The sequence below is a fragment of the Saprolegnia diclina genome (assembly GCF_000281045.1).
Source record: "Saprolegnia diclina VS20 unplaced genomic scaffold supercont1.22, whole genome shotgun sequence".
NCBI classification, from domain to species: Eukaryota; Oomycota; class Saprolegniomycetes; order Saprolegniales; family Saprolegniaceae; genus Saprolegnia; species Saprolegnia diclina.
Genome location: NW_008246089.1, coordinates 233,978 through 251,173, shown reverse-complemented (window position 1 = coordinate 251,173; position 17,196 = coordinate 233,978). Strand labels below are relative to the sequence as shown.

At 58.0% G+C, this 17,196-nt stretch overlaps 6 protein-coding genes across 6 annotated transcripts; 3 read left to right on the top strand and 3 right to left on the bottom strand.

The window, feature by feature from the left end:
- The first annotated feature begins 1,054 nt into the window (after positions 1–1,054).
- On the top strand, positions 1,055–1,785 carry SDRG_07604 (hypothetical protein). Its single transcript, XM_008613449.1, has 4 exons — positions 1,055–1,178; positions 1,226–1,267; positions 1,318–1,422; positions 1,471–1,785. Exons 1-4 carry the CDS (start codon positions 1,080–1,082, stop codon positions 1,744–1,746), a joined length of 522 nt encoding a protein of 173 aa, XP_008611671.1. The 5' UTR covers positions 1,055–1,079; the 3' UTR covers positions 1,747–1,785.
- Positions 1,715–2,872, bottom strand: SDRG_07603 (hypothetical protein). Its single transcript, XM_008613448.1, has 4 exons — positions 2,381–2,872; positions 2,107–2,328; positions 1,967–2,057; positions 1,715–1,926 (listed from the first exon to the last, which is right to left on the bottom strand). Exons 1-4 carry the CDS (start codon positions 2,834–2,836, stop codon positions 1,793–1,795), a joined length of 903 nt encoding a protein of 300 aa, XP_008611670.1. The 5' UTR covers positions 2,837–2,872; the 3' UTR covers positions 1,715–1,792.
- A 1,279-nt stretch (positions 2,873–4,151) lies between these two features.
- On the top strand, positions 4,152–8,823 carry SDRG_07602 (hypothetical protein). Its single transcript, XM_008613447.1, has 7 exons — positions 4,152–5,005; positions 5,063–7,174; positions 7,221–8,105; positions 8,153–8,332; positions 8,382–8,417; positions 8,466–8,669; positions 8,730–8,823. The coding sequence occupies exons 1-7, from the start codon at positions 4,190–4,192 to the stop codon at positions 8,760–8,762; spliced, it is 4,266 nt and encodes a 1,421-aa protein (XP_008611669.1). The 5' UTR covers positions 4,152–4,189; the 3' UTR covers positions 8,763–8,823.
- A 710-nt stretch (positions 8,824–9,533) lies between these two features.
- On the top strand, positions 9,534–10,986 carry SDRG_07601 (hypothetical protein; the record flags this gene model as incomplete). Its single annotated transcript, XM_008613446.1, has 1 exon — positions 9,534–10,986. The coding sequence occupies one exon, from the start codon at positions 9,534–9,536 to the stop codon at positions 10,926–10,928; it is 1,395 nt and encodes a 464-aa protein (XP_008611668.1). The 3' UTR covers positions 10,929–10,986.
- A 306-nt stretch (positions 10,987–11,292) lies between these two features.
- On the bottom strand, positions 11,293–12,783 carry SDRG_07600 (hypothetical protein). The gene has a single exon (XM_008613445.1). The coding sequence runs from the start codon at positions 12,707–12,709 to the stop codon at positions 11,345–11,347; it is 1,365 nt and encodes a 454-aa protein (XP_008611667.1). The 5' UTR covers positions 12,710–12,783; the 3' UTR covers positions 11,293–11,344.
- A 583-nt stretch (positions 12,784–13,366) lies between these two features.
- SDRG_07599 (hypothetical protein) lies at positions 13,367–14,968 on the bottom strand. The gene has a single exon (XM_008613444.1). The coding sequence runs from the start codon at positions 14,884–14,886 to the stop codon at positions 13,534–13,536; it is 1,353 nt and encodes a 450-aa protein (XP_008611666.1). The 5' UTR covers positions 14,887–14,968; the 3' UTR covers positions 13,367–13,533.
- Positions 14,969–17,196: the final 2,228 nt, after the last annotated feature.

Sequence of the window (17,196 nt, the reverse complement as noted above, 5' to 3'; positions counted from 1 at the left end):
TCCAAGCACTTTATATTCGAACTGCAAACTTTCTTTGTGAAGATTAAACAAATCCTTACTATTCAGAACACAATCGTGTCGAAACTATGTTTGCCGACTTCTGAAAGAAAGTGCATTACACTCTATTGCTCCTTGTATATTTATTTCTCGATGATATACAAATAATCTTTGAGACCTGAATCATCGCATGTGGTCAACTCGTACCCTGAGAGAAATACCTGTATGTTATATATACTCATCGTGTCTTTGTGAAGATTAAACAAATCCTTACTATTCAGAACACAATCGTGTCGAAAATATGTTTGCCGACTTCTGAAAGACAACTTTGGTGCATGTATATTTGTTTTTGGGAACAAGGGCTTCATGAAGATTAAACAAATCCTTACTATTCCGAACACAATCGTGTAGAAACTATGTTTGCCGACTTCTGAAAGAACTCCTGAACTCCCACACACTGTTATCCCAAGCCCAGTAACCTTTTAATATGCATTGCTAAAATTAATCACTGTTGTCTTGAACCATGCTCGGCCAAGCCGCGTTTTCCAACGCAATCAGAAGAAAGGATTAGCGTCATAAGTGCGCTGGTGTTCCGACAACGTCAAGTCTGCCCCTTCAAGCGTGCCTCCCGGAACTCTTATGAGCAATTGAGTCAGTGACAAAATGCTGTTCTCACAAATGCATTCGCACAGATATCCACATCAACCGATACGCCTTTGGGATCAAGTACAATTGTACAAATTCATTCGCCTTGGGGATCAAGTACAAATTCATCCGGCTTTGAGCTAATCATAATTGACCCGAAGTTGACTACTGGTTCAAGTTGCGTTGAGTCGTTTTGATGCAGAGCTACAAATGCCCCCATGCAATACAAAGTGATGACGCCGAAGGCCATCTCCATGCAGTGTGCGGCTTGCTGGCGTCGATGCTGGCTGCTTGAAGTCTCGAGCGCGGCGCATTCCTTTTAATTTGATGACCCGTGACAATACATATGATATAGGCTATCACAGTATAATACCCTCTTGAAACATAATATTTGTGGGCATCCAGTAATATCGGGAGCCATTGCATTCTGCATCACCATGCTTCGTAAGTTCGCTCAGCGCTGCGTCCTGCCCCGCGCCCAGCCGCGCATGGCGCGCTTCCTCTCGTCGGCCCCGAAGGAAGATGAGGCTTCTTCGGTAAGGTCGATCGAGCCTCTGTGCATGCTTATACGCATAGTAATTAGGAATCCACGCTCCTCGACCTCCATTTCACGCAGGAAGCCGACGTACGCGAGATGCACATCGTCATCTGCATGGCTCATAGCAGCGTCTTTAGGGCGTGCAACGTCCTTTCCGCTTTGTCGGTGTCCGCGACGTCGAAGTCGAGGACAAGCGCTTCGAGGACCGCGACGAGTCGGTGAAGCCCAAGAACGCCCCCGTGGTACGCGGCCATCAAGCCTCGCGCGGTGCCAAACATCAGCGTGTCTAGGTGCTCCGCAACGCGTATGGCCAGGCCAACTTTATCTCGTTGTACGTCGACGCGTTGCCCAAGGTCGTCGAGTACATGAAGCAGAACGGCATCCCGCACGAGCCGGTGACGACGGGCGCCGACGGCGTCGACCTCGTGACGATCCCGCCCACGGAGGAGAGCGCGCCCCACTTCAACTTGTGCGACAAGCCCGCCTTCGTAGAGCTTGTGCAGGCGTCGGCCGACCTCATCGCCGAGTTTGACGCGAACGAGAAGGCGCACACCGTAGAGAATTAGATTCGACTGAATATACTAGCAGCCTCCATGCAGCCAGCATGTACTCTTAGACGCTCGCGCGGGTCCCCACGAGCGGATCGCGGTAGATCTTGGAGAGCGCCTCCCACTGCTTGTACGAGATCGTGATCACGCACTGCGTGGACGGTGGCAGCTCTTCGTCGTTGATGCCATCGTGGTTTTCTAGAGTTCATGTCAGAACAAGATGTGCATGAGAGGCAACGGATCGTGGGCGCCGCCGAAGCATTGGCGCGCTGGATCTTGGCGTGGCCGTTCCGGATCAAGAAGGACATGTCGAAAAAGTTCTCGACCGTCTAAACAAAAGCAACATGAAGCAAGCATGGCGAAGATGATGAGGATGACCTGCGCAAAGCTCTCGGGGTTGACGCAGAGCTCAAAGACGTCGACCTTCTTGGCCGACCGCTTGAGTGTCTTGACAAGCTTCTGGAGACGCACGGCCTGAACGTCTTCCTTGTCCGGGCGATTCTCGCCGCTGATTTGCGTTGGCTGCGTCTCGACTGCATCCAAGTCGTCTTGGCGGCGACGGCGCACGGTCTTCTTTTCCTTTTGCACGACTTGGGTGTCCTACGCAAGAGCATGAGCATGAGCATGATGCCACGGCAGCTGTGGGTCGTACCATGGAGCCGTACATGAAGCTAGTGCCAATCGTGCTGCTAAAGCAGGCGCCAACGGCCGACCCGAGGCGGTCCCAGTCCAGGCCATTGCCGCGCTCGTCGGCGATGCACTTTTCCTTGATAGCGCTCATGAGGTCGGCGACATCAAACTTGGTGAGATCGCTCGAGCCCATGAGCCCAGCCTGCTTGACGACGACGTTGCTGAACTCGTCGAGGTTGCACGCGTCGAGGTTGGCCTCGCGCGGGTAGAAGACGCGCTCGTACACGCTGTCGAGCTCCTGTGTCTTGGTCTTGAAGGCCTTGCTCGCGATCTGGACCACGTCGCGGTTGTTCTCGCGCAGGTCCGTGAGAATCTCGCGCTCCTTGCAGCGGATCTGCCGGCGCTCGGCCTCCGTGATCTTGCTCGCGGCCAGGAGCGGCCCGGACCCGACGCTCGTACGCTTCCGCTTCGAGCTCATGCTGCCAACTATACCCAACGCGTATTTTGGCTCCAGGTCATTCAATTCCTAGTTTTATCTTACCTTGTCTACTGTATGGATGGATAAAAATACATACAGCGCTCTATGATTGGCCCGTTTTTGGAGGGAAACTCTGGCCCTTGGCGATGGAACATGTCACGACTCCAGTGCCAGGAAAACGAGCTAGTGAAAAGTTTGCAGTTAGCAAGGGGAATCGTCGTACTACTAGTAGATATAGAGGTAGATGCGACTACACCATCTCACCTACCTAGTAGTAGTAGCCACATCTTCGGTTTAGCAAGGCTTCGACCCGCCCGGTGATCTGGCTTCCTGTTGAACTCGCGCCAATAAACCGCGGCATGGCACCAGACAAATATGACCCGACCAGTGCTCTACATTGCCATGACAAAGAGGGAGTGCGAGTAATAACCTGAGGTTCCGCAACCACTGCAAACAGGTAGGCGTGTGAGTGTCTGCAAGGCCATCAACTGACGCAAGTTTATGGCCTATGTGGCAGGTTGCCCACTCCACGATCGCTCGTATGGCTCGCAGTTTGGTTCAAATACCGTAATGACGCAAGAGAACGCCGCTTCCACTTGTATCGCAACGCTGTTGTCCATCATGACGGCTTTTGAGACCATCTCATTTGACCAGCTCCATCACCACTGAGAACCGAGCCACACTATCTTTTCTAACAACATCCAGCAGGCGATTTGTCGTGATTTTGGGTGTCTCGGTCGAGCTCTTCAACGCCGACTTTGATAGCAAGGAAGCTGCACTAGGATTGTACTTTATATACCTCTCGCGGGTGCAGTGCCATCCCTGACGTTGCATCGCCGGCGCGCGTTCTTCCGTGGTTTAGGCGACGAAGACTACGTGGGGCGTTGTGACTCGTTCACCGCTTTGCGCGGCCGAGGCACTTGGAAGAAATCACATTTGGTCCAATGCACGCGCAACGGTGATGCGCTCAGCGAGTCGGTCACTTTGGCCGTTGAGGTCGGCGTCTTGCAGACACGCACGGGGCTTGGAGTCGAGGACGAATGGTAAATGAACGGCAAAGGTGTCAACTACGAGCTTGAGGTGCATGGAGCGACAACGGAGCTGGTGTACCGAAAGGGCAGGGCAATGTCTTCCAATGCCTTGTACGATCTTTGGATGCATTGCATGCTTTGATTGGTCGATGCTCCCATCTCTGCAGTATTTTCAACCAATAAGAATGGTCTCTGGGGCCACAGTTTGTCCATGCTTTTTGTCCGGAGCAACGTGTTGATTGGTGCGAAAATGTAGGCATTTGCACCAATGAAAATCGACCATATTCAGACCCAAGCGTCTTCCCACCCATTCGAAGGACCCATGTCGCCGCGGGAGCCGTTGACGTCGGAGCGGTCCTTGCTGCGCAGCCTCGACGCGTACGAGTCGACGTATGGCGATCTCGATGGTCATGCCAAGCCGGCAGAAGAAGTCCGCAGCCTCCGCGCGGTGCTAGCAGCGGCTGTCGCCGAGGCCATCATGTCGCCGGCCACCATCCACCGCGTTATCCGCGTCCTCCTCAAGCGGCGCTTTGGCGCTTCATCGCGCGAGCTCCAGACGCACATGCTCTTCTTGGCCATGCACATCATGACTAAGCCGATCGCCGAGGACGCGGAAGCGTTGGCCGTTCTGTACGAGTTTATGATGGACAAGCTCCTGCCGTTGGGCCTCGAAGCGCGCTCAAGCTCGCCGTACGGCAGCCTTTTCTTTGCGTTTGCACTCCTCTTGCGCCGCGTCGAGCAGAACGATGCGACCTACCGGTCGATGGTCTCGATCTTGAAGGCGCGTCGCCATACGGAAGCCGTCGAGTTTGAGATGGACGACTCGATGTGCGACGTGGCGCTTGAGAAGGGCCGTCTCCTTGGCGGCCTTGCGCACTTTGCATCGTGCCTCTCACCCCTTGCGCCGACGCCGCTTGTGTTTGACCTCGCGCATCCCGTCTGGGCGCTCGACGACGCGGTCCCAGTCAGCAACGCCCCGCTGCTCCAAGCGGCCGCGTACCCGTTCATTGCTGGCTTTACCAAGGAATTCGACCTCCTCGACTTGACCAAGTCGGAGGCCGAGTGGCTCACGATCGTCGAGCTCTACACGCCGCTCTTGCACCGCAACCCGACGCTCTCCGTCGCCGTCTTCAACGAGGTGCATCATCTCTCCATCCATCATCGTTGTCGTGTGTGCTCATGCCTTGTCGATTAGCTCAACGATACGGCGTCGGCACTCTCGTCACTCTTCCCCGTGCGGCTCTTGCCGCGCGTGAATCTGCTCGCCGCGGCGTGCGCGCCGTCGACGGTCGACGCGATCCTCGCCGACCTCGCCTCCACGTACCTGTACACGACCGTGCTGGCCGACGATGTGCCGCATGTCGTCGACGCGGCGGACGACGCATGGCTCGTCACGACCGACGCGTATCTCTTTGCGAACGACAATGTACTCGTGCCGAGCGGCACGCGCGGGCAAAAGCTCACGCTGCCCAACGCGCCGGTGCTCGTGTGCTGGCACCTGGCGACGCCCGTGTGGCCGATTCTGCTGCATCGTCTCGCGACGTCGCGCGGGTCGACTGCGACTGCGATCCTGCACCTGATGACGGCGCTGTTGACGCACCGTGACGTCGACGACGACGCGCCGCTACATACCGCGCTGGCCCCCGCGCTCTGTCGCGTCGGCGCGCTGCTCCATGACCCTACAAGCCCGCTGGCGTTGCAGCAAGCGTGCCTCGCGTTTTGCGCCGCAATGGCGCTGCGGCACGAGACGGCGAGCGTGCTGCGCGGCATCGCGGTCGACGACGCCGTGTCAGCGCTCCACGCGGTCGTGACGGGCCTCGAAGCGCCGACAGGACAGTACCCGAGCGTCCTCAACATGCTCCAGCTCGCGGCCCACGTGTTTGCTTTGCCGTCGTCGTCAAAGGACTGGTCCACGTCGCTCACCAACGTCCTTTTGACCATTGTCACGTCGTACCCGACGTGGCAGTTTGACACGATCGAAGACCAAGACGTGCTCGGGCTCACGAGCTTCCGGCTCGTGCACGCGCGCCTCGACACGCAGTACGACGCATGGGCGACGCTCTGGGCCGAGCCGAGCGCGACGTTCCCGAACTTCGTGCTCTCGACGCTCGCGCGGTGGTTTCCGATCGCACTGCCGGCGCCGAAAGCGTCGGTGGCGCGCTTTGTGTTTGACGACTCGACGCCGGACGCGACGCCGTTCTTGCCGTTGACTCTGGACACCATGTCGCCGACGCATGTGCGCTTGGCCGCGACGCTTTTGGCCTGCGTCGGTCGTGTGGCCGCTCCGCTCGTCGCGCGTGCCCTCACCGATGCGTCGTCCATCGCATCGTCCTCGCTGCTGGCGACCACGGTCACGGTTCGCGGCGTCGCGCTCAACTGGCCGCTCGTGTGCACGGCGCTGCTTTCGTCGCCGGCTGCGGCGATCCTCGATGGCAGTTTGCAGCTGCTCACGGCGCTCATTGTGCTGCCGACGACGACAACGTTTGTCGCGCACTTTTCAACGCCGCAAGATACAGAGGCGCTTGTGACGGCGCTTTGGGAGCTTGTGACGGACGCAAGTGCTCCGACCCGGCAGGCGTCGGCCTTGCGCCTCTTGGCGCTCAGCGTCGACCGGCAGCCGTCTTTGGTGTCGCTGCTCTTCTTCTCGGCCGACGCGGCACCGTCCGCGCTGGGGCTCTTGCGCGTCCTCTCCAAGGCGATTTCGACGCAAGACTGGGACGTGGTCGCGAACGGCTTGGACTTAGTGCGCGCTTGCTGGCCGACGCTGTTTGCGACAGAATCGGCGCTCTGGTCGGACGTCGGCGCAACGCTCCTTTGCAGCGCGGTGGCACCGGATGCTACGGCGCACTTTTGGGCCATTGGAATCTTTTGGCAGCTTGTGGCGCTCGAAGTGACGCACCCGACGTCGTCGTCCTCGGCGCTCGACCCGCTGCTCGCCACGAAGGACGAGTGGTTTACGATGTTAACTTCGACGCACGTGGCCGACGCCGACGATGTCGGTACGTCGTCGTTGCCTCTCGCCGTCGCCAAGTGCGACGCGACCTATGGCAGCCTCTTTGCCATGGTGCAGTTTGCTACCGCCATGGAGGTTGTCGTTTTCAAGCGCGGCAGCCAGGGGCTTCCGTCGGGGCTGGCGCTCGCGTGGGTGTGCACGCTGGCGTCGTCGATGACAGCCCACCACGAAGCGGTCGACGACCCTGACCGGTCGCTGTACCTCAGCACGTCGACACGCCTCGTGCTGACGCTGTTGCATCACTGCACCAAGCTGCCGACGTCAGCGATGGACGTGGCCACGAGCGTCGAACTGGTGCGTCCCTCAATGTTGCAAACCTCTCATATTCACATTGGAGTAGCTCAAGTGCTTTCTCGCAATGCTGCAGTCCGCGGGGCCGACCGACGACGATGCGCGCAAGTATGTGATGACGAGCATCTACCTCGTGTTGCGTCACATGTCGTCCTTGCCGGACCGACTGACGACGCTGCCGTCCGTGGTCGTCACGCCGCTTTTGTCGATGCTTGCGACGGCCACGGACGTGAGCTTGCACTTGCTCGTGCTCCGGGAACTCGTCGTGCATTGGATGTCGCCGCTCTTTTGCCCGTCGCTGCGCCCGTGTCTCGTGAGTCTCGTGTCGGCGCTCGTGATTACGACCAAAGTCGATGTCCTCGCTGATACCATCACGACGCTCTCGCACTTGCTCATGTCGAGCCCGTTGGAGACACAGAACTACAGTGTCCACACGCTTATCACCGACTGTCAGATGCTCGGGCACATCAAGACGCTGGCCCAGCCGCTGACGTCGGCGATGCTGCGTCGGCGCCAGCGCGGCTACGACGACGAGTCGCATCGCTGCACGTTGCACACGACGTGGTGCAACCTCCTTGAGCTGCTCACGCACCTTTTGGCGCGAACCACCGGCAGTGCGCTCACCAGCACACTCTCAGTGCTCGCATACCTCGAGCCCGTGCTCTTGTCGGCCTTTGACGAAAAGGCGCCGTTGACGCTGGCCCGGCTGCATGAACAGGCGTGCGTCGGGCGGCTGCTCTTGGCTGCCGCCGCGCACCTTCCAACGTGGCAAGGACTCATGTCCACCGGCCGTCTCCTCGAGCTTGGCCGCCGCCACCTTGTGGTCGTGAGCGGCTGGAAACAAGACCCAGCGTCGTGGACGTCTTTGGCCGTCACAGCGGATGAGACCAAGGACGCACAGTTTCAAGCCACGCTGACGCGTCACCTTTGGGAGGTACCCTACTGCTGGATCGTCGAGACAAGGTGACAAACGGACTGTAGGTGGTGTACCTATGGTGCGTGCTGCTGCTCAAGCTCACACCGAGCGCGACGCCACTGATGGAGATCCACGGCCGACCGGTGGTCGACACGGAAGCCGCCCGCCCGATTTTGGATTTCCTCCCGATTTCGATGTCGCACGCGACGGCGCCGTGCGCACTGGGGCACATGGCGCGCCTTGTGGTGCGTCGACGGGGTGCCACGTCACCTCTGATGTGTGTGGTTGTGATAGAAATGCGCGTTGAAGGAAGCGTCGGCCGTGTCTTTGGTACGAGACGTGAACAGTGGAACCGGGGCTCATGCTGCGATGCTGTAGACAACCAAACGCATGCAGGAGACTCTTCGCGATGTCGTTGAAGCCGGCACGTCCTTGCTCGTCGCCAACTTTATCTTGCACGAGCAGCGCTACCACCACCCGGCCGCATACCGCGCCGAGCTCAAGGTGTCGTTGACCGATATCGTCGCCAGTGTCCAGGCGGACTGGCGGGACGAAGAGGCGCCGCTCGTCGCCTTTATGGAGGTACACAAACCGTCCTTTCTGGGCCATTACTAATAGAACGCTCACCGACAACGTGTGTAGAGCGTCGAATCGAACGTCCTCACCCAGCCGTAATATCCTCATTCGTCTTCTTCTTCTTCCATTGTTGATTCTATCTACATTGCTGGTCGTCCAGAAACCTCGTCGCTCCAGCTTGCAGCGTCCTCCGCGAGTCGGGGACATGTCCTGTACCATGGTCGTCATGGCCCCGTCTCGCGTGTTTGCTGTCGTGGCCGGCCCACATGCCACGTGTATGCGACAGGCCCAATGTTATGGACGACAACAGGTGCACACCGGGGCTGTATCGGCACCTGTCGCAGGTCAACGCCACATGGTACCGAGATCACTGGCGTGCTGCGGCCGGTGCCAAACCGACGCTGGCGGCCAGGGCGCATATTTTTCATGAGGCTCCGCCGTCCGCGGCCGGCGCGGTCGACGGCGCCCTATGCAAACGGTAGCCGCACGCGGGGTCGATGAGCCCTTGGTGTCCTTGGGCGGTCGTCGCGCAGCCTGCCAGCTCAGCAGGCGCGAATTTGGCGTCGATTTAAACGCCTTTTTGTCAGGTTATTCGCTTGGCGACCGGGGCGCCACGCGTGCCCTGGCATACAAAGTCAAGTATACAAAATATGCAGTTAGAGCGCCGACATTGAGAATCCGCGGGCCGCGACCTCCAAGTTGAAGCGTTGAGGGCCAATGAGGTCGCGTGACAGAGATCCAGAGAGCTTCAACAAGTACGCCACGTGTGGGTACCGCATGGATCGGGATTGTCCGACCTAGCAAACGAGCGACTTGGGACAGCAGTCATTTTGCAATCGGCCACCTCGGGCACAGCCAGATAGAACTGCAATGGAGTCGCCCGCCAACGATCAGAAGACGACCAAGCTCCTCGTCTTCGACAAGACGACCAAGCTCCTCGTGACCGGCGAGGCGCCCAACGAGATCCCCGATGACGTCTTGACCAACATCCAGGAGAACCGCCGGTTCATTTGGTGGTCGCTTCTCTTTCTGAACGGGTCGTGCCTCTGGGCGTACTACTCGTGCTTGTCGGCGCAAACGTACTACAACGACCGCTTCAAGGACACCAAGTACAAGTTTGAGTATCTGACGACGCTTGTCACGACGTGGCCCATGTTTGTCGGCCACTTTACCCAAGTGAGTCTCGGTCTCGACAAGAAGCTCGGCTTCAAGAACCGCATCCATATTGGGTACTCGATCCTCGTGCTCTGCGCGCTCGCCATCATCTTTCAAGACGCGTTCGGCGCGTCGCCGGACACCGGTGCGATCATTGTCCTCATTGCGTTTGCGGTCGTCGGCTTCATGAACTCGCTGACCGAGTCGGGCTTTTACGCGCTCTCGGCGCTCTTCCCGGATGCGATCTTCACCGACGCCGTCCAAATGGGCAACGGCACGTCCGGCATCATCAACGTGACGCTCAACACGCTCATTCAGCTCATCGTCGGCGGTACCAACCCCGCGCCGGAAGACAAGCGCGACATTTCCAAGATCTCGTTCTACATCTTCATCAGCGTCTGGATCATCGTCTGCTTCATCGCGGTGTACGTCTTCCACAAGATGATGCGCATTCCGGCCGTGCACCACCTTATGGAGCGCAACGATGCCGAGACCGCCCGCCGCGCGGCCAACAAGGAATCGTACCCTGAGATGTGGGCGCGCCTCGGCCGCATCACGTCGGCCGTGGCTGTGCCGCTCCTCTGCATCATCATTGTCTTCCTCTGCTCGCTCACGGTCTTCCCCGGCATTGGCATCTCGTCCGGCATTCAGCTCGCCAAGGGCGCGTCGTGGACCACGTGGTACATCAACGGCGTGCTTCTGAGCTACAACTATGGTGATTTCTTTGGCCGGCTCGTCGCGCACAAGCTCTACAAGTTCTTTACGCTCCAGTCGTGCTTCCTCTACTCGCTCGTGCGCTGGGGCTTCTTCATTCTCCTCCTCATCGGCCTCCCGGGTCTCGACGCCGAGGGCAACCCGACCAAGAACCCGCTCTTTGCGATGGCGTCGGCCCACGACTTCAACATCTTTTGGCAGCTTTTTATCACGCTCCTTGTCGGTGTCACGAACGGTATTTTGAGCACGATCTCGCTCGGCCTTGGCTCGCGCCTCGTGCCCCAAGACGACCGCGAGTCGGCCGGCGCGATCCTCTGCCTTGGTCTTTTCTTTGGCATCTCGTCCGGCGCGACCGTCGGCTGGCAGTTTGGCGTCCAGCACTGGCTTGGCGCGTAATCCTAGGACAACTAGAGTTAGTGACGCTTCTATAATGAAACCGTGTATTGTGTACAGATTCCCAACTTTGTAAATGTTTATCGGTTCTTACTCATAGTAAGCATCGCAAATGCTTTTCAAATCGGACGGTGGTCCTCGTTTTGATGATACTGTACAAATGCAATCGCCAACCAACACTTGAGCATATTCAACGTAGCACCGTGAAAAATATCGCACTCGAGCCCTCTGGCGTTGCGACATCGTCGGTGAAGAATCACGTCTTGAAGCACTCGACACCGCCACCACCCTAACCCCACGAACCTCACTATCAACTACTCCGCTGCAACGTCCAAGTTCGTCTTCAACCGCGTGCTCCATATACGAATTGTGCACTCTCGAAAAGGTGAGATTGATTACACCAACTCACAAGCAAACTCTTAGGCGCCGAGCCAGTGGTTCTTGCCAAACTGCCAGCCGATCGTCGCGCCGGACGAGATGCCGAGGAAGAGCCCGAGGCACATGATGGCCCCGGCCGACTCGCGGTCGTCTTGTGGTACGAGGCGCGGGCCAAGGCCGAACGTGATCGTACTCAAGACACCTGTTGAGAGCCCGAGTATAAAGTTGATAAAGAGCATCCAAAAAATATTGAAGTCGTGGGCCGACGCCATGGCAAAGAGCGGATTTTGGCCGCCGCCGGGGAGCCCGAGCAAGAGCAGTACAAACAAACCCCAGCGGAGAATAGTCCAGAGAAAGCACGATTGCATCGTAAAGTACTTGTACAAATTCGGCGAGAGGAGCCGGCCGAAAAAGTCGCCATAATTGTAGCTTAGAAGCACGCCGTTGATGTACCAAGTGCCCCACGTGGCGCCGGATTTCGCTGCGAGCTGAAAACCGGCCGTGATGCCAATGCCAGGAAAGGCCGTGAGTGAGCACAGAAATATGAGAAACTGACACGTGAGCGGGATCATGATGACGCCCGTGATCCGCAGGAGGCGCGCCCACATCGCTGGCAGCGATTCCTTGTTGGCCGCGCGTCGGGCCGTCTCGTTGTCGTTGCGCTCGACGAGGTACTGCACCGAGGGGATCTGGAGTAGTTTGTGAAAGAGGTAGACGGCGAGGAAGCACACGAGGATGAAGACGCTAAAGAAGATGTAGAACGAGATCTTTTGGATGTCGGCTGCGTCTTTGGCCGCGGGGTGGATGCCGCCCACGACGAGCTGAATGAGTGTGTTGAGCGTCACGTTGATGAGACCGGACGTGCCGTTGCCCATCTGGATCGCGTTTGTGAACGATGCTTCGGGAAAGAGCGCCGAGAGCGCGTAAAAGCCTGCCTCTGTCAGCGAGTTGGTGAGCCCAATGAGCCCAAACATGAGAAGCACGATGGTCGCGCCCGTCTGCGGCGCCACGTCCAAGACGTTTTGGAGAATGATGACGAGCGCAGCGATCGCGTAGAGTGCATAGCCAATACGTACGCGATTCCACATGCCGAGCTTCTTGTCAAGGCCAAACGCCACTTGTACGAGATGGCCCACAAACATGGGCCACGTCGTGACGGGCGTCGTCAAATACGCAAAATTGAACGACGTCGACGCAAAGCGCGACTCGTAGTACGACTGCGCCGACAAGCACGAGTAGTACGCCCAGAGACACGACCCGTTGAGGAAGAGGAGCGACCACCAAATGAAGCGGCGGTTCTCCTGGATGTTGTCGGCCACGGACACGGGAATGTCGTCGTGGTCGTCAGCGGCGCTGTTGACGCTGAGGAGCTTAGCGTTCTTATGCTGCGGCACGGGTGTCTCCATCGTGGCGCCTGGGATCTACGTGTGGAGTCGTCGAATGACGAACGTGTCGAGGTGGAGCCTTTTCGACGTTGAAGTTGCCTGTTGTTCTATGATCAATGCTTCGCGACGAAATTGAGTCTCTTTTATGCATTTTTGCCAAGCATATTTGAAATGATGTGGGAAAATGCATGCATTTCAAACGCAGACCTTTTCGCCCGCCTAACGTTCTGGCGGGAAAAGCTTTGTTTTTTGCGAGCTGCGAGCCATCTGCTCATGCAAGTATTTCAAAGGTGGACCGTCGGCTTTGCCGAATACGGTACACCATCGAGATCAAGGAGGACGGACCGAACGCAGCGACGCTTCGGATCCACCGCGGGGACCGTTTATGGTCAACGTCCGAGCCGCTCTTACGGGGCTGCGTCATTGTCCTTGCACCGACGTGATGACTCCCTTCTATTTTGTCCGACCTTGGCATAGCACAAAGTGTGAGAGCAGTAACCACGCCATCCGAGACAAGGTGACATCCAGGACGCACCCAAGTTCGATCGGGTGTGTGCTAACGGTGTCAGGTTGTACAATTGTAAGGTGGTTTTGGTCGCAGATACGATGTCGACAGGCGCATCGCTTCCTCTTTCGAGCCTTGCCACAACTTTGGCGGCGTGTCAGCACCACTTAAATGGCAGGATAGCGCTCGAGCAAATATATTTTCTACGGGCTCATGGACGTAGATGGGTGTGAAGATTGAAGTTATCGCAACCGAAAGATTGACATTCGTAAAAATGGTTAAGCCTCCAGGAGGATGTTTTGAGTCTACCACACATAACATTGTACACACTATTGGTTGCTTACGCGCCGAGCCAGTGGTGCTCGCCAAACTGCCAGCCGATCGTGGCACCCGACGAGATACCGAGGAAGAGACCAAGGCACATGAGGGCACCGGCCGACTCGCGGTCTTCCTGGGGCACAAGGCGCGGGCCAAGACCGAACGTGATCGTCGAGAGGACACCGGTCGTGATACCGAGCACAAAGTTGATGAAGAGGAGCCAGAACTGGTTAAAGGCGAAGGCCGTGCCCATGGCGTAGAGCGGGTTCTTGTCGCCGCCGGGGAGACCGATGAGGATGAAGATGAAGAGCACCCAGCGGATAATCGTCCAGAGGAAGCACGACTTGAGCGTGAAGAAGCGGTAGAAGTAGGGCGAGATGACACGACCGGTGAAATCACCATAGTTGTAGCAGAGGAGCACGCCGTTGAGGTACCAGAGGCCCCAGTCAGCCTTGGCGGCACCAGCCATCTGGAAACCGGCCGTGATCGAGATACCCGGGAAGGCCGTGAGCGAGCAGAGGAAGATGATGAACTGGCACATGAGCGGGAGGATGACGACACCACCGATGCGGAAGAGGCGCGACCACATCTCCGGGTACGTTTCCTGGTTGGCGGCGCGGCGAATCGTCTCGGCTTCGTTGCGTTCCATGAGGTACTTGACGGCGGGGATTTGCATGAGGCGCCAGAAGACGTAGACGGCGAGGAAGCAGACGGGGATGAAGACGCTGAAGAAAATGTAGAAGGCGATCTTCTGCACGTTGGCCGTGTCTTCGGGCTTGGGGTGAAGGCCGCCGACGAAGAGCTGGAGGAGCGTGTTGATCGTGACGTTGATGACACCCGACGTGCCGTTGCCCATCTGGATCGCGTTCGTGAACGAGGCTTCCGGAAAGAGCGCCGACATGGCGTAGAAGCCTGCTTCGGTCAAGGCGTTCGTCAAACCAATGACGGCAAAGGAGATGAGCACGATGACGGCGCCGGTCTGGGGCTCGGCGTCAAAGGCGTTCTGGAGGATAATGGCAAGCGCGCAGAGGGCGTAGATGGCAAAGCCGACGCGGACGCGGTTCCACATGCCCATCTTCTTGTCGAGGCCGAGGAAGACCTGGATGAGCTGGCCGACAAACATGGGCCACGTCGTGACGGGCGTCGTGAGGTAGGCAAAGTTGAACGACGTCGATGCGAAGCGCGTCGTGTAGTACGACTGCGCCGTCAAGCACGAGTAGTACGCCCAGAGGCACGAGCCGTTGAGGAAGAGGAGCGACCACCAGATCGCGCGGCGGTTCTCCTGGATGTTCTCGGTCACGTGGGCCGGGATGTCCTCCTCGCCCTCGTTGACGATGAGCTTGGCGTTCTTCTGGTCCTCGATCGGTGTCTCCATGATGGAAGGAATTGCAAAGTGAGCGACTTTGACGCTCGCAAAACTTGCTGGCAGCACGTGGTGACGTACGAAACCTCGCAGACTTTATACTTGAAGTTGTAATGGCCTTTCTAGGCCACGCGGTGGTTGGTCGTGACGGAGCCTGGGCCGCCTCGTCCGTATCGATGTCAGGGATTGAAATGCATATTTTGACGTTGTCGCTGCCTGGTGGGGTCGGAACTCGCACATGGCGTATGGACGCGCCGCGAATTGACATCGACGGTGCACAGAAACAAGCGCCTGCGATGCGGAAGCTATGAACGCAGATCCATAAAAACGCTTGCGCGTGGTACCTTGCTTCTGCGACGGTCGACAAGGACGCTTTGGCAGCGTGCATCTCGGGGGCTCCGCGGGGCGTCGGGAAAAATATGCATTTTCGTGCATCAGATCGGAATCCGCGCCACGAGCACCAAAGTCTGCTTGAACTAGCGCGGTGGCGTGGGTGCTGTACCTGGCTAGCTTCAAGCGGCGTGCGTCGCTAGTCGTATCGATCTTCCCACCGCAATCGGAAGCCCCTGCGCTGCGGAAGAGACCAAACTCGGCGCGTGCGGACCCGTCGCATTACTGCTTCAGCTTGCACCGCCGGCGAAAATCCAGCAACGCGCAACGCCAGGACACTGCGAGGGGGACTTGCTACCGAGAGTGGGCCTCGTGTGGGCTCAAAAACGCGCAGCGTGGGCCGTCCCTGGCGCCAAGTGGCGTCGCCCCGCCGATTCTTTCAAGCTGAGCGCTCTCTGCCTCTCTTTGTGTTTGTATGGCAGCTGCGGACGGAGGCCACGGGCGCCGCCACAAACTTGGCAGAGAACGCGACTCTTGAAGCTCAAGAAAGTGGAGCGCCATCCCACAGTCGTAATTATTAGATGTGAAAGGCCTGGGACAAAAAGCCTCGGAGTTCAAGCATGTGGCATCGGCAGCCTGAACCAGGCGTCGCACCAAGATGCGCACGCTGGCCTCTTGCAGGCTTGAACGTGTCTAGACAACCTTTGAGATCACATAGGCAGCCACTTTTGCGGTGGATCCTCCCACGCTATGTTGGCGCCTCGTCCAATCACAATGCGCGCGAGAAGTAAAGTTATCGATGACGATGCGTCGTCGACGGCGCCTCGTGGCGCCACCAAATAAAAGAACCTCGCAACGTCGCCCCAACTTCACATTTATCGCGTGCTAGGCGCGCCTCTGGTTATGGCTACTACCCAAAACGGGTAATTGCTTGAGCTTCACGTCCCACGCCGTCGTCCTCGAAAGAAAAAAGCGCCAACTTCGCGCCGAATCCTGCCAGCTCGTGTCGATGCAACACTTCAAAGCTGTGTCTTGTAATCGGCGGTGGGCGTCAGTGGCCGAGACGGCGATGCCGCATCCGGCGCCGCTTTTGTTGCGTATTCCGCCACGTGGACGTGCCATCTGCCATGGTCGCTGGTCACGTCTACGGCTGCCACCACTCGACGCGCGCCACACGTCCGAGACCGACCTGGGTGACGGCGGGTACGCCGCAAAGCGACGGCGCGGCGCAGCCGTCAGTTTCGTCGACGCCAGCAAGGTACAGCGATGCCGTCCCTTCCGTGGTCGCACCCACTTTGCTTCGATCGTTGTCTTCGTCGTCGAATGCAAATAGCTACTCGGTTCCGTAGCGGCGGGGCGGTCGCGGGCACCTATTTCGCCAGCCCACGCGATTCGACTCGTTCGGTGGGCATCCGCGACGGCTCGCTTGTGCTCGTTCGAGTATTACCCATATATGCATGTGTGTTGGAATGCCTCGTGAATCTGTCCTGCTCCTCCTACTCCTCGTGCGACTGCGACGAAAGACCACTGATGCAGAAGCGAGGTCGCTCGCAGCCACACACGCGCCAACAGACAGTGATAACGGTGGGTGCATAGGGTGCGACGACGTCGGGCATCGTCCAAGAACGCCAGCATGCCTTTCATGTGCACTACTAGCAAGGCAAATGACTTCGACCGAGGAGAGTGTAGGAGACCATTGGACAACAACAGCAAGTGCGAATCGTGTGCGGCAGATGGATGGACCTCCAGTGGCGAGCGCTATGGGGGTGCAAGTCGGGAAGATTGCATCTGGCGAGGATCCTTGGTTGCTTGTTGTTGCTACGACCAACAACGAACAAGAAGACTCAATGTCACCCCGTCAGACGAATCACATCGATCTGCCCGCGCTCGATGCACTGGCCTCGATGCCAATCATGATGCACGTACTTGGCCACCGCGACGATGAGGAATACGCTGCATCGTTGCGATTCAAGTTGCTATAGACTCGCCAGG

What these genes read in the sequence shown, in the direction of transcription:
- SDRG_07603 (XM_008613448.1), bottom strand. Translation starts at nt 2,836, where the DNA reads ATGAGCTCGAAGCGGAAGCGTACGAGCGTCGGGTCCGGGCCGCTCCTG. An exon ending in GCTTCATGTACGGCTCCATG is followed by an intron (nt 2,329 to 2,380) that starts GTACGACCCACA and finishes GCTCTTGCGTAG; the next exon opens with GACACCCAAGTCGTGCAAAA. An exon ending in ACCCCGAGAGCTTTGCGCAG is followed by an intron (nt 2,058 to 2,106) that starts GTCATCCTCATC and finishes GCTTTTGTTTAG; the next exon opens with ACGGTCGAGAACTTTTTCGA.
- SDRG_07600 (XM_008613445.1), bottom strand. Translation starts at nt 12,709, where the DNA reads ATGGAGACACCCGTGCCGCAGCATAAGAACGCTAAGCTCCTCAGCGTC.
- SDRG_07599 (XM_008613444.1), bottom strand. Translation starts at nt 14,886, where the DNA reads ATGGAGACACCGATCGAGGACCAGAAGAACGCCAAGCTCATCGTCAAC.
- SDRG_07602 (XM_008613447.1), top strand. Translation starts at nt 4,190, where the DNA reads ATGTCGCCGCGGGAGCCGTTGACGTCGGAGCGGTCCTTGCTGCGCAGC. An exon ending in CCGTCGCCGTCTTCAACGAG is followed by an intron (nt 5,006 to 5,062) that starts GTGCATCATCTC and finishes CTTGTCGATTAG; the next exon opens with CTCAACGATACGGCGTCGGC. An exon ending in TGGCCACGAGCGTCGAACTG is followed by an intron (nt 7,175 to 7,220) that starts GTGCGTCCCTCA and finishes ACATTGGAGTAG; the next exon opens with CTCAAGTGCTTTCTCGCAAT.
- SDRG_07604 (XM_008613449.1), top strand. Translation starts at nt 1,080, where the DNA reads ATGCTTCGTAAGTTCGCTCAGCGCTGCGTCCTGCCCCGCGCCCAGCCG. An exon ending in AGGAAGATGAGGCTTCTTCG is followed by an intron (nt 1,179 to 1,225) that starts GTAAGGTCGATC and finishes CATAGTAATTAG; the next exon opens with GAATCCACGCTCCTCGACCT. An exon ending in AGCCCAAGAACGCCCCCGTG is followed by an intron (nt 1,423 to 1,470) that starts GTACGCGGCCAT and finishes CAGCGTGTCTAG; the next exon opens with GTGCTCCGCAACGCGTATGG.